The sequence below is a fragment of the Bombus impatiens genome, unplaced genomic scaffold (genome assembly GCF_000188095.3).
Source record: "Bombus impatiens unplaced genomic scaffold, BIMP_2.2 scf_0065, whole genome shotgun sequence".
Taxonomy (NCBI): domain Eukaryota; kingdom Metazoa; phylum Arthropoda; class Insecta; order Hymenoptera; family Apidae; genus Bombus; species Bombus impatiens.
This window is the reverse complement of record NT_176484.1, coordinates 23,664-38,437: the sequence shown is the minus strand read 5'-3', so window position 1 is coordinate 38,437 and position 14,774 is coordinate 23,664. Positions and strand designations below refer to the sequence as shown.

At 36.1% G+C, this 14,774-nt stretch overlaps 1 protein-coding gene across 10 annotated transcripts in view; it reads left to right on the top strand.

Moving 5' to 3' along the window:
* Positions 1 to 12,157, top strand: part of LOC100746562 (MICOS complex subunit Mic60) — a 35,429-nt gene extending 23,272 nt beyond the window's left edge. For 8 of the 10 annotated variants that reach the window (XM_012394105.3, XM_012394104.2, XM_012394109.3 and 5 more), the window contains 5 exons: positions 1,463 to 1,621; positions 4,242 to 4,345; positions 4,951 to 5,138; positions 9,313 to 9,505; positions 11,591 to 12,157. In XM_012394105.3, the coding sequence (XP_012249528.1) occupies positions 1,463 to 1,621; positions 4,242 to 4,345; positions 4,951 to 5,138; positions 9,313 to 9,505; positions 11,591 to 11,902 (956 nt within the window). In that variant the 3' untranslated portion in view covers positions 11,903 to 12,157. Of the gene's footprint in view, positions 1 to 1,462; positions 1,622 to 4,241; positions 4,346 to 4,950; positions 5,139 to 9,312; positions 9,506 to 10,694; positions 10,832 to 11,242 lie in introns of those variants that run through there. The other 2 variants (XM_012394112.2, XM_033324807.1) reach the window with 2 other exon arrangements.
* Positions 12,158 to 14,774: the final 2,617 nt, after the last annotated feature.

Genomic DNA, 14,774 nt, shown 5'->3' with positions numbered 1-14,774 from the left:
CGGGTTAATATATATTTTTAACGGTCCAACAACTTCAATGAGATACAAGGTTACGTAAGTGGAATGACAAACTACGAATCAGTACGACCTGAGACTCGCTTCGTGTTGGCTACTGTGATAATGTATCTTCTGTCGATTGACTGTCTTCGACTTGGAGATTCTGATGGCTTGACTTCTGACTCCTGCTGTTCCTTGAACTGTGTTTTAACTCGAGTTGATGTTAACTGACTTAGACTGTTACTGTGGACGGCTAGAGCACAAGTTGACTGTTCTGCAGTCGTGAGAACAAGTATAGAGATGAGGTGACTACTCTGTAGTTAGGAGAACAAGTGAAGTTCGTTCTGGTGTGATTACTTTTGCGATTACGGACACTTTCCGTTAGGAAAGTGAGGGTAACGATCTGCGATGCCCATTGGTTATGACCAATATTAGGAATGAAGATAGGAGGAAGAAGCCTCCTACCAACGTGACTCATGGGCGACATTGTTTATTGGAAAAACCTGCTTTTCCGTTAGACATATATCCGCTTTCTCCGTAATTTGTAAGAACACGCAATAAACCTAAGGATTGTTCTAAGGACCTGCCATAAACCAAAAATACTTGCATGATTAAAGGTTCCTGTTAGCTAATAAGATAATAAAGTTAATAAAGTCAGTTTATGATGGGGCCTTAGGTTTATTGAGGGTCTGTATAATGGTGCTTGGGCCTTGAAGGTCAGACGATGAAGGGCGTCGCACGGACCATCTCACGCGACGTAACATGTCCCGATATCTACCTTGGTCCCTTCCTTGTCATGGCGCATAACTTAGCAAGACATTATACTTCAGAGGATATTATACGTTTGAAAGAGATTGTCGACTAAAAAGCTCCGTTAAAAGGCACATCGAATCCGTCACTTTTCAGCTGAAATATCCGTTCCCTAGCTTCTTCAAACGATATACGTACATATATGTACATATTCTGCACGTTCGTGCGTTTTCAGCGAGAGATGAGTTCGTAAATTCTTTCCGATGTTTCTTCCATTCGTCTGCTGTTCGGCGACTCAATTGACGAAACGAGAAACGTGGTTCTTTGAGGTTGCATTGTTTAACGATGAAACAAAGCGATCCTTTGATCTTTGACGCTAGGCCGTTAGCCGAAAGACTGGCCACGGGTAAGAAGCGGCGGATAAGCGGCTATTCGACCGCCTTTTACGTAAAAATCTATTTTTCTTCGTTGTCTCGTTCCGTTTCTTTCTTTCTATGGAATAAAATTTGATAAGGTGGAGAAAAGAATTATATTATCGAGTCGCCGATAATTATAATTATGTATGAACATGATTAAGGATTAAGGAAATGGAATCTAAGTGTAAAAGCTTATGTGATATCTGGCGCTAGATATCATTACCCTATACACGTGTGTGTAACTGTATTTTTATTTCGATTATATTTCATAATGTTTTTTGTACTGCTTTCTGTTTCAGCTCGCATGGAGGAAGAAAGGGGTGCATCGAATGCTCAAATTCTTTGGTCAGCTTGCCAAGCCTTGGCTCGAGCTGTTAAATCAGCGCCAGCAGGTGCGCCCGTAGAGGATGTCATCAGGCCTCTGGAACCGGAAATCAAGGCCGTCACCAAGGCAGCACGTAAGCACTCTAATATATTTTCAAATAATCTACGTTCCTTCCTTTGATGTCAACAAAAGCTATCAAGTTTTATAATATAACATTGTTTTACTCCTGTCGCGATCGTGATCTGATACTAGTATACTTCGAATGGATTAAAATGAAATTTCTTTGAATTAGAATACTGAAACGTGACGCAATTTGTGGTTTCGTGGGATTAGAGAAAGGTTCGTAGCCGATGATGTTAGCAAACCGGTTACTCCGATCTGCAATGAACAAGAGAATAAAAATTCCACACAAAGATCATGCCTTTTTGCGGTAGAAATCAGGAAGAAAGATTACAACTAACGACAGAACTAATCTCAAAATTTTACAATATTATAGAATTAATTTTATAATTTTACACTTAGATAGAATTTGATAATCTACCTACCTAACAATCTGTTTGTTGATCTAACCATGCTTTTCTTTCGTAAAAATAGTAAAAGTCCCAACGATTTGTGATCTTCTACGTTCTATATGACTATGATATACTGTGATTCGTTCGTTTCTCTTGAGTAAGCAGAATTAGTACCGCCGTACATAAGCCCTGCTATGCTTAAGAGTTTTCGCCCCTTCAACATGAATATGTAAACGCGAAAAAGGAAACACGTGCTCTTGTGAATCGTGAGTGGAGAATTTTATAAAAAACAGAGTTGATCAGTCTGTCTCTCAATAGCTTCAAAGAACAATTACCACGTTGTTTTCTGTTTTTTTTTCACCGCAGTGCCGATATTACGGTACAAGTATCGCCACCGAACGAATAAATTTTCTGGCCATTTGTCACGCATTTTCCATGCGCCGAACAAAATTTCGCAAAATTTCGTAATATTGCAAAGTAATGTATGTCGGTACAAGCAACGGCATCTGGTGTAATGCGATTTGTTAAAGAGGAATCGGGTTAGGGGAGTGAGTGTGTCAACGTTGTCCGATGTTAATTAATTTTCCACTGGAAATTTCGGTTTGAAATATCGGTGAAATAAGAGTGGTAATTTCGCGCCCTTTTAACTGTTACACCCCCTTTTTCCCCCTGCGCGCTTTTAATTTCTGTTAATTACGCGAATAAACTGGCTTAATTTCTCTTCAAATCTCGATCATTTTCAAAAATCTTCTATTCCGAAGAGAAGCATAGAAGAACTATGGTTAGTTCTTCTGCGATGTGTTGACTGCTACCATAGATCTATTATACATGTTTCACCTGTAACCTGTAGTATTCAGTCTTTATAAAATATCATGTTACAACGAAAGAGGTTTACGTTTCCTAATGTTCTCTAGTTGTTCGCATTATTTGCAGTTTTTCGGTTGACGATATGTTTTTCGCTTTAATAATTCTAACATTTACACTCGCCTCATGTCATCACGCCTCTAACGACAACCTTATAGCTGCTTTCAGTTATAATTTCATTTTAAGTGCCCGAGTTACTTTTGCTTGATTCAAGTTTAGCTGTTTAACGTTATAGTGGTGAATTCCTGCAATGTCATTTACAAGTTGCCTTAATTGTTCTATTATCTGTTCGTGAATATAGGTAGGGGGTGATTTACCGATTTTAGTTGTTATTATGAGTTTTGATTCCGTAGTCATTTTCTCTGAGAGTGTGTTTTCCCTCTCTCAACGCCGTTAGCCGCCTTTCCTAAACACATCCGACTTCTCTCGCCAATACTAACGCAGTGTGTTAACTTGACACGACACGTCTATCCGAATCTTCATTGCTCAAAGAGTGGTTGAAAATATTAATTTCTAAAACATATCCAAAAATCATGCAAAAAATTTCAGATGAGGTAGCTTTTCCGCAGTTTTACCTATTGATCTGTGTATTAGTCTCATATATAATAACTTTTTTTTATTTATTTATTTAAATTTTACAATTTGTCCAGTAGGACATTTGGTAAAATATTATAGCAGTATAATATAATATAACATGTGGGTGGCTACCCCCAGCGGGGTCCATCATCGTGTTTGTTAGGTTATGTCCTTTGTGAGATCTGTTGGGTGTTTCCTTTTTAGTCTTCTTTCTGTACTTGATGTGTTGACCGTTTCCGCTGCCAGCCGGTCCGGGTGCGTTGCTATTCTTTCTCTGTACCTTCTTGCACATCTGCTAATCTCCTCCTTGACCGTTCGTATTCCTAGGTCTTTCCGAATGTCCTCGTTTCTAACGTACCATGGCGCATTTACTATTATTCTAAGTATTTTAGCTTGCATTGCCTCTATCTTGGTTATATGGCTCATTGCTGCTGTTCCCTATAGTGGTATTCCATACGTCCAGATTGGTTTTATGATCATTTTATATATTTTTAGTTTATTTTCTATACTTAGCTTGGATTTTCGACTTGTTAGCCAATATATAATAATGACACTCGATCTGTTCTTTCATAGAACGATAACGTAACAGCGAACGAACGAACAAACGAACGAAGACAAAAGATAATGGAAAGAACACGACATGTTAAATGTAGGAAATATTAAACAAATAATTTCTCGTATAGAATTCGAAATATTAATCGCATTGCTCAACGATTGATTGTTTTTTCAGTTTTCAGAAACAAATGTATTATTTGCGAGAAATTCGTTAATAGGTTTATTCATTCTGTTCTGTTCTGCCAGCCAAAGAGGATCCTTTGGTGCAAGCAGCGATTCAAGGCATTCCAGAGGAGGCTGCGAAGAGGGGAGTGTTCCCAGAAGATGTGCTTCGTGCAAGGTTCCTTAAGGTAATTTCACACTGACTTTTGTCATTATCGCGTCAAAATTTCAAGTCCCTACGAATATGTTAAAAATACAGCTAACTGTAGAAGCACCCAAAAATGTTTCCTACGCTTTATCCAACCCTTGTAAACTCTTTACCACTTGTTTGTCCTGAGTTGAAAACTGCATAATAACTTTGAAAAATACAAGACATTGCATAAACTCTGAGAACATATTTGGCCGTCGCGTTTTGCAATTTTGTAACATCTTTTGCAACATCGCTTGTTTTCCTGCTCGCTAGTTGTTACCGCTTACCGTTCTATTACCGTATCACGATCTTACGCGGATTTCTACAGTTAACACCTTTGTCGGTCAAATGTTCATAGGGCCAAATTTTCTAAACTGTTCATTTCTGTGAATACTGCCTCCGGTTATCGCCTTTAACGATCTACAATACCGTTGATAAAACTCATTCAGATAAAAAATTTTGCAGTTCGGATGCCACTATCCTTTTCTTTTTATTTCAATGGATTTTCAGTGATGGCTGGTCGATCCAACGATTACAAAGTTTATGATAAGGAGTTATTCGAGGGACAGGACAAATTTATGGTCTACCATTTTTACGTTTCAGGTGGAAGAGGTGGCCAGACGATTAGCCATGGTACCCGAGGAAGGTGCTGCACTGCCTGTCTATTTCCTTAGTTATCTTCAAAGCTACTTGATGATTAAGAACGCCAATCCCATTCCTCAAAGTGAGATCGAGGACAAGCCGATTGATGCGAGCAATCTTAACACATTCGAGATTCTTCATCGGGCCAGGTAGGTACCTTTTCCGACCTGAATTTTGTTTTACTGTCAGTCATCGATCTGGTAGTTATTTTCGAATGTTATCTATTGTTTTCTTCCAATATAATTTTTCCTGTTCTTAATTTTATATTTATATATATGTTTATATCGTTTGCTTTTTATTTATTTGCAATATATGTGTGTGTGTATGTATATGCATATATCGTATAATATAGAAATAAATATTTTAATTATTGGTAGATAAAATGTAAATGAAAATAGTCAACTTGGCAACAGAACTATTTTTGATACATTTAACTTATTTTTGAAAAATTATTCTTCATTTTCGCTGAATCGTTAAATATGTTGGAGAAATAGTGCAACTTGAAGAAATATTACACTAGCCGTTTCATCGCCAATTCCACGAAAACGTACCAAGAAATCATTTATTTGTATTAGATATATCGATATTATAATGTATATATTCAAAATTTTTCAATTTATCGATCAAAGAAAATTCAGTCGTAGTTTGTAGCGTGCTGACGAGTTCGCTTAAATATAACCGACATTTTATCTTCATTTATTCATATTCGGCGAATTTTGTTCAAAAGTTCACAATTACCTACGTTATATCTTTATATTCTTTTACTCACTGATGATATGTCTACTTTAGACAAGAATAATTTTGGGCTGAAAACTTTCGTTCAAACCTATATCATTCAAATCCTCTCAAAGATTCATTTTTTAATTATTTAAATTATTTTAGTTAGAAAAGAATTATGAAATAGAAAATTAGAAATAGGGCAGAGTACGTTTTAAGTGTATATTGGAAGCCCTATTAGAACCAATAGAAATACATAGTTTAATGTATGGTAGTAAAGTTAATCGTTGTAAAAGCGATGCAGTTTCTATCAATGGTTGTTAACGCGGAATCACAGTACAAGCATAATTACAGTGTCGAATATGATTGTGAAAATCGGGTCGCGTCTGATAATTAGCAGATGAAGAGAATTCCTGTGGAAGGAACGAGCGAGCAACTGTGACCAAACAGAAAAATTAATTTTCCGGCCCACGTTTATCAACATCGCGTTCAATCACGTTGTCGTTGTTTCTTCTTGGCGCGGCGACTGCGATGCGATTTGATGACGATGGGGCGATATTGTCGTCGACCCTTTGTTCACCAACACGTTCTAGACTTTGTTATACCGTTTGCCAGCCTCTCTGGCCACGGGTTGAAACGTGGCGATCGATGGTCGAACAACGAAGTCGTCTTTATATCGTACTTTCCACCGAATTATAAATTATAAAAGTGTTCTTGCTCTGAAAATTTGTTGTCGGTATATATGAAATTCTTGTTGAAATAAGTTATAAGAGATTTTTTATTTTAGGCAAGATTTTAGAATAGAATAATAATAAAGAAAACTGTAATATTATTATACTATATATATTGCATTTAAGAAAGAGGAGCGAATTTGAAAGATTTATCGAGCAACACTTTCTCAATCTGTTTAATGAATTTGATGAATTCGTTAAGGTCAGAAAAAGAATCAAGTATTTCTTATCTTTTAGTTGCGCGCATCTAAAATATATTTATAAATACATATTGAACAAGACAAATAATACTAGGAAATATTCTGAAATTGCACATCGTAAGTGGCCATTATTATCTTATTTGGACTGAACGAAAAACTAAATGTATAAATACATATATATTGGCGTTCCTCAACAGCTTAAAACCATTCTCTAAAACAGTAATTAATCATTTATAATGAATAATTTCTTCTCTTTAGACAGTTTATTCTAGTCGTATGAGAATTTCGTGATTAAATTTTTGGTCAAATTCGTTCACTTTCCGGAGCGAACGAACCCCAAATAATTCAAGATAATTAGAAAACGAGTAGTTTGACGAGAATTACATAGAATAATTCACGGAATTTTCGTGAATTATGTAGAGTATGTAAGAAAGAGAACCTTTTTGTAAAGCGAGGGAAACTCTTGTTTCTTGGTTTGCGATATCAGCATTAAGGCTTGGTTGTTCTCATGTCGCAATGTCATACCGCTGTGCAACATTAACGATACGAGCTCATGGTTGCTGTTCGCGGTTTACACAAGTCTTGCTGGTTTCTTCAAATGATTTTCAACTTGTTAGCATCGAAATTCGGTAAACGGCGCAACCCATAAACAAGCCATAATAAAACAGTCACGCGATTGCGAATAGCACCACACGGCAATTTCTCAATTTTATGTTACAAATTTGAGAAGCAAACGAGTTCTGATACGGTGGTGGTGCGCAATTAATAGCAACGACATTTATAAAGTTAAAGGATATATAGAGTTGTCCTCTTGTGTGTTTCTTTAAACGTTCTAAACGAGTTCTAAATAACTTCGTTCTATAAAATTGTCACAGACACTTCTAAAGTATGTTTCCGCTTTCCCGCAACTTCGAATCTTTCAAATAAATTGCTCTAAATAATTGGAGAATCACGTACACGATACAGGCTTCTTTAATAAATTCATTTCTTCTTTTAGCATTATCAGCCTAGTAATTGATAAAATTATACTAATTCTTGATAACAGTATCGGAAATTGAAGTTGAACGTCCGGCGAATGGCACTGGACGCTGCTCGAATTTTACTCCCGACACTTTTTCGCCTTTCTTGCGTCTTGCAACATTCTCGTCTCTTTCTGTACTCCTTTACTTGTTTACGCATGCGATAGAATATTTTTGTTTTTCCTGTTTTACGTTCCACTTGAATTCGTATTACACACGTCCGCAAATCACACTACAATCCTTTTCCATTTTCTGTACCCTCCTTTTTTCATACATGCAATCCAATCTCCCCGACTCTCATTGAAATTCTATCGGAAAGCCTATTAAGCCAAAACCAATCACAGGTTCTTCTTCCATTTTTATGTAACGATATCCATGACAAAACAGAGCTCGATCCTGGCGTGCGCCGATTAATCGATACGCGTAGTGAAGTTCTTGGAGAACGATCGACGACACAGCCGTTACATCAACCCCTAGCCTGGAAATGGAAATGGAAATGGAAATGGAAATGGAAATGGAAATGGAAATGGAAATGAGCGATTCGTCCTCGAGTTCGACTGCGTTCCAAGAGTGGATGACGCGTCACACATTATTAACCGTCAGAGTTCCTTTAACAGTTGCGAGTTTTTGGTGAGAGATGCTTGTTATCAATGGAACGATTTCAACTCGCCTACTTCAATTTTCAAATTTGTGGATAAAGGAAGTTGAAGTGTTTGAAGCGCGACGTAACAAACGAGATATTAAAAAAATGTCAAGTATACTCCGAGCATCTGTATCCACAGACACTTGATAATCCAGGGTTTATCTTGTGCGATCTACCTCGTTTGCGTCAAATCCCGATTCTTCGAAGCATTGTTTATATTGTTCTTTTGATAAAGTAGGCTATATTTGTTGGAAACGAAGCTATGTAACGTAATACAGATACTACAGGTGATACAGAGGTGTGCAAGAAGTTGATCTAAAGCTGCAATTTAACCATTGCCCAGGCAATTTGGTCGAATATTCGAAACTCGAAAAGAAATTTTTCGTGACGAGCGCAATTGCCGATTTTCGCCTAGTACGCTTTTATATCTATGACTCGTTCGTTGATTGGTCGACAGGTAATTCGGATGATAGTTTCCCGATCCTCTCGCCTACCATCTGCCAACGATATTCTCAGATATCAGACTCTGATTTCCGACTGATTTTCACAACTGTTTTTTATCTCCTTATCTCTTTATCTCCTTCGTCTTATTTCGATTCTATTCGTTCGATCCAGATGAATTTTATAAATTTCGATGATAAAAATGAAACGTACGTGGCAATGATTGAGATATTAAACGACGCAATGGTTATTGAAATGAAAAGTAAAGTTTACTAGTAGGTGTAGTAGCAGGTCTAGTTTTACTATAGAAAATTGAGTTATACTATATGTAAGGAATAATATCACGAATCTGAATCGCAATATTTGAAGCTGTTAACCAAATTATCCAGTTAACTAGAAATTTCTCTAATATGGAATGGATTTTAATTCTTTCAAGTATACATAAATATAATTTCCATTTCATGTAAAATCGATATTTAATTGATAAGAAGAAATTTAGAATCTGACTGACGATTTAATTCGTCCTCCCCAATTAACAGACTGATTAATAGCTCTGGAATCTTTGCTTTCAGATATTGGCTCGATCGTGGAGACTTCAAGATGACTCTCCGCTACATGAACCTCCTGAAAGGAGCGTCAAGATCCATCGCCAGAGACTGGATGAACGAAACTAGGATCCTTCTGGAGACTCAGCAAGCGGTGGACACGCTATTGGCGTATGCTGGTGCTATAGGTCTAGTATTCCTCGGCGCTGGAGATTCGAAGGTCAGTCGAAACGATTAGAATAAAACAAAAACAACAAAAGAGAATCACGTATAATAGAGAACGAGAGACATCTTGTCTAGGGCAAATTTTTGTATAGTTTCAACTAGAATTCTGTCAAAGTATCGCGAAAATGTATTCAGTTTTCTCGGTGAAATTCCGCTTTCAACGGATTTCACATAAAAAGAAGAAAAAAAGAAAAAAGAAAAAGAGAAAAGAAAAAAAGAAAAATGCCAAATTCAAATTCGAGGTGACAGTCCGACCAATGTATTTTTAATTGTTTATAAATGATTGGAAGATACTACTTAAATATACTGGGATTGTTTAACAGAATTCTCCAACTGTGTTATTTATAATTTTCGGTTGCATCTTCTGTTTTTTCGATCGTCTCATACTTTCGATATTTTTCGATTTTTTCGATTGGATTAAATAGAGAAAAGAGAGATTCGTATCGGAAGCTTTGATACTTTGTTAAATAATTTTGTGGATCGAGCATAGCTCGAGTATGGTCTGTTCGAACTTCATGGACACGAATTTTTTGAATAGTGTATCAAAATCGTCAATAAAAATAGCCTAAATTTATCCGTCGAAGATTAATCATCGTTATTCTTCTTCCCTCCTCTCATAATTTACTTAATAAACTTGTTTTTTTTTTTCTTTCAACATCCTTTATCTTTGAGTATTTGTATTTGAGAGAAACTTTAGCATGAAATTAAAGCACAAGATACACGCATATACCTATTAACCCCTTGTCTTATACCTAGACTCTGGATGATTATGTATTTATAGGAAACGTGGAACAAATGTATACAACGTATGAGAATTGCGTAAGAATGTATTATATAAAATCCAAAGTTAGAACTCTTCAACTAAAATGACAGTATTTAATGAACGAAACAAAACATCACTTAGATTCTATTCCTTTAATGATTTTTTAAATAATTCACTATGATACGAACGAAAAAGATATTGCATACACGTCCACAGATTGCTTATAAGTGTTGAAACTATTATATAACGGTTATATATTATAGACGGAAAAAAGTTATAATTTCAATTCAACAAAGATATAATGTAATGTCGTGTTCGTTAGAGTAACTTTCAACTCGAATCTCAGCTTCTAGTTTTTAAATTATAAATAATATTTCAATATTTTCATACAATTTGGTATAATATCCTCTTATTACAACAGTGAACGGCTAAAATTTTCGTAAGTACGTATGTACGTATGTACGAAAAAGGTTATAAGGCAAAGGATTAAATAAAAGGGCTCTTTCATACTTTCCTTCAACTTGGGAAACTTGTTTAACGATAGAAAAACACGATTGGCTGAACCAAGCGAGCCGAAACAGGGTAGAACGTAGCAGTGTTGATCGTTCCAGTGGTGTGTTACACGAACGTTTGATTTACAATACTGTTCAATAAATACATCTATAATAATACTATTACTAATAGATTGTTAAATAAACAAAAAGACGAAAAACTCGAGATACGAAGAAAGGTGTTTGTATGGAGGGTTGAGAATCCTATAGTGATTTAAGCTCACCCAGTTTCGTTCGATCATACTTTTAACAGCTGAGATACCTTCTCAAAATCTCGACATGGATACATCGTTATGATTTTCAGCCCAACATACGTATATATATAACACGAAAGACAAAACACAAATTCACCTCTGGAAAGGTTGACCGCCCTCTTCTTGCTGCGTTAACAGTATGATTCACGATTTTTTGCTTGCAGTAAAAAGAAAGAGCAAAGGGCTGGCAAAATCGACAGAAATCGAAACGACTTCCGCGGGCCAGAATGCCCTCGTCCCTTCTTGAATTCTCGCGTCAAACCGCCGATACCGAAATCGACCACAAACGAACAGTGAGAGATCTAAAACAAACCAAAATTGAAAAAAAACCATTTCAAAGAAACAAACGATCGACAGCTTCATGAAATCGAAACAAAAAAAAAAAAGAAGAAAGAAAGAAAAAACAAAACTAAAAATGCGATACAAAAGACAAAAATAAGAAAAATATGAAAAAAAATAAAAACAGGGGAAACGTCGACACTGGAGAACGTTCCTTTCGTTGTTGTTCGAAGTGTTCCAGCAAGCCTCACCTGGAAAAAGCCGTGGACCGACGAAGGGGGAGAATGCTCGCGTGGAAACGCCGTCAAAGAAGAAGAAGAATTCTCGCGCGGGAACGTCGTCAAAGAAGGCTGAGGACACGTGGATGGACGTACAACAGCGTTCAGACTGCTATCGATCGTATTCTCGGATGGAAATTGTGGGAAGGTGGGAAAAAGATATCTGGGATTTCTGCGAATGCGAAACGAGCGAAATTTCAGGTTTCTTTGCAGTTAGACTCAAGCTGGAACGAGAAAACGATCCTTCTGCTGCAGAGAGATTCGTAGAATATTACTATTACGATTACAATTTAACGAATTTTTAAAATCTGTATTTCCCGCAAGAACCTTTTCACCGAACTTTTTGGATAAAAAATTACCTTTTGCCACAATGGTGTATGGTGCCGCGATGTACGGATATTTAATCAATAAGATCATACGATATTTTCACGAATGAGAAACGAAAAGCATGACATTTTTTCCGAATACATTCTGTATTTTCTTTGGCTATAAAGTACTGTGTAACGATTAAGAGAAATATTATTATTATTATTGTTGTTATTATTATTATTATTGTTGTTATTATCATTATCATTACTATCACTATCGCTATCATTATTATTGTTGTGATATACATATGATCTGTTTAATAATAATGTACGATTGATATCAAAGTGTTCAACAGAAATAGGGATAAGACAATTAGAGTGTAGCAGAAGATGCGTGTTTCCAACATTTCGAACGAACAAACGGAAGTGTTAAGTCGAGGATACGTTGCTGTTTCCTGTGAAACGTTTCTAAAAAATAAAAAAGAGGAAAAAAGAAATAAGAAATAAATAAAAATAAATAAATAAATAAAGCATAAAATGGAAGAAACAAGAAGAAATGTTAAAAAATTTTAGGAAGAGGGTTATCTGTCTTAACGTAGAGAAATATGAAATCTGCACGGTGGAAGGTTATCTGCAGGATTAAAATGTTTTATTTCGCATTTCCGATGGTTAATCCCGGATTTATCACATACATACCCACCATCTGGGGCACCGCTCGTTTCAGACAAACAACCAGAGGACTTTGAAAAAGTTGGCGAGTTCGTGCCGCAGCGACAAAATGTGATCAAAATCTGCTCGTTTCAGACAACATTGTAGACGTTTCGCGACGATCGATGTGCGAAAATCTTAAACAAGCGAAAATAGACTTTTTAAGTTGTAAAAGGAAGAACGTTAGGTAGTGTGCAAAATATTTAGGTATTCGAAATTTGTTCATCTTATTAGCGTTTAAATTGTATATGGTAATTACATTATTTATAAATATTTTGTTTGTTTATTCAATTTTTCTTTTATTTCTTTTGATAAGAAAGAAACACGAAAAATGTATCGGTATTATTTTTCTCAAAAGAAATTAATTAATGACAATTTCAGCCAAAAAAGAATTGATTTTTACATCTATTAAATATGAAAATCATTTAATTTAATAATATGGCGTTTGATATGATGTGCGATAGTAGTCGTGGTGATAGTACTACTGCTGGTGTATGATACATGTCGCTGCTGGGGTACTGCTGCTTTCTTCTCATTAAGGTGTCGTGGAAGAAAAATCGGACTATGGGCGCCGACATTTGAACCCAGGATCCGAACGTTTGTAAACCAAAGACGCTAACTACTGCGCTGCCGTCGTCCGGTCATAGTTGTTGTCGAGTGCCGCCACAAATATTTTTTTTAAATATTGTAAAGTGCCATTTCGCGGAAGATTTCGCGCAAACTTTAATTATTTCATCATATCTTGTAAGAATAGCTGCTGAAAAATTCTAATTTAATCTACGAACATCGTCACAGGAAGTAGCTACGAATGTTTCAAGTCCACAAACTCTGCAATAGTGTTACGTTCTCCTTGTAACCATCCGTTCTATACAATTCAAAATACTAATTTGTCATCCTTTTGGTTCGATATAATTGAAAACAAAAATTCAAGCTTTACCAGCACCATCTTTGGACGGTTTCAAATCTATAATATCCCATAACAACGTCTATGCCGTCTGAACGAATTGCTGCTGTTATATCTTAACTTTAAATCAAATAATAGAATAGATGTCGGAAAAAACGAAAATGCAATACTCGGAATAATCCTCGAACATGAAAGAACTTTAAACCAGATGACTACCCCTTTTGAAACGAGTCACTAACGAGGCTTGCCGATGAGGTAGGTTTTTCCTACTTCTCTCTCTCTCTCTCTCTCTCTCTCGCCCATTTCTTCCTTTTCTTTCATTTGTCTGTTTTTAGTAGAGTTTGAGAGAGCTCATTTACCACGTGTCATGCTTCAGAATGGAAAACTGAAGAGAAAATGTTGCTTCTTCTGTGCTTCTCCTTTACTTGCTGATGATGAAGCGTTTAGGTTAGTCGAATAGTTAAATAGGCGCACAGTTACTTAAATAAAGCTCCTTCCTACTTAGAATTGGCAAAGCAGAATGAGAGTAACTCACAGAATTTGACGATAACGAAGTCTATCGGCGGCAGAGGGTGAAATACCTCTGGTACGTCTTGAGTGGTGAGTCAGGATCGAACGAAAAAACGAGACGAGCGGGAGTAAATCACGTATTGTAAGTGGCATGTACACTTTTGTAAAGAAAGTTTAATTGCTTCAATGCGATTATCAAGCCGAGAGATTCGAGCAATAAATGGTATTCGACACTGATTACTGTGTTCTGTAATTGTAAGTAGAACTTTGTAGAAACTGTACCTGCAACGCCCTGTTTTCCTATTAGTTTTAATTTTCAATCAAGTCTAGAGGCTAGTTTCAGTTTGTTAGTTTAACAATCAGTTCGTTTATGATTATCAAGTTTATATGACAAATTGCGATACGAATGAAGGATACAGATGTATAAAATAAATACAGATTCTACGTACGTAAGTTGGAATTGAAACTATGTACCTTTAATGCCAGTTTTCAGATTTAAATATGAAATAACAAACATAACATTCTTATCCGTTGATGTTGACGTTGACGGTGACGTTGACGTTGACGTTGACGTTGACGTTGACGTTGATTAAGAAGGGAATCGAAAATAAAGATTAAATCTCAAGCTTATAAAATTCAATTGAAATTTCAAATCTTTAAGATAAATAATCCTGGAGCTCGAATAATTCAAATTCAATTCAAATTACAA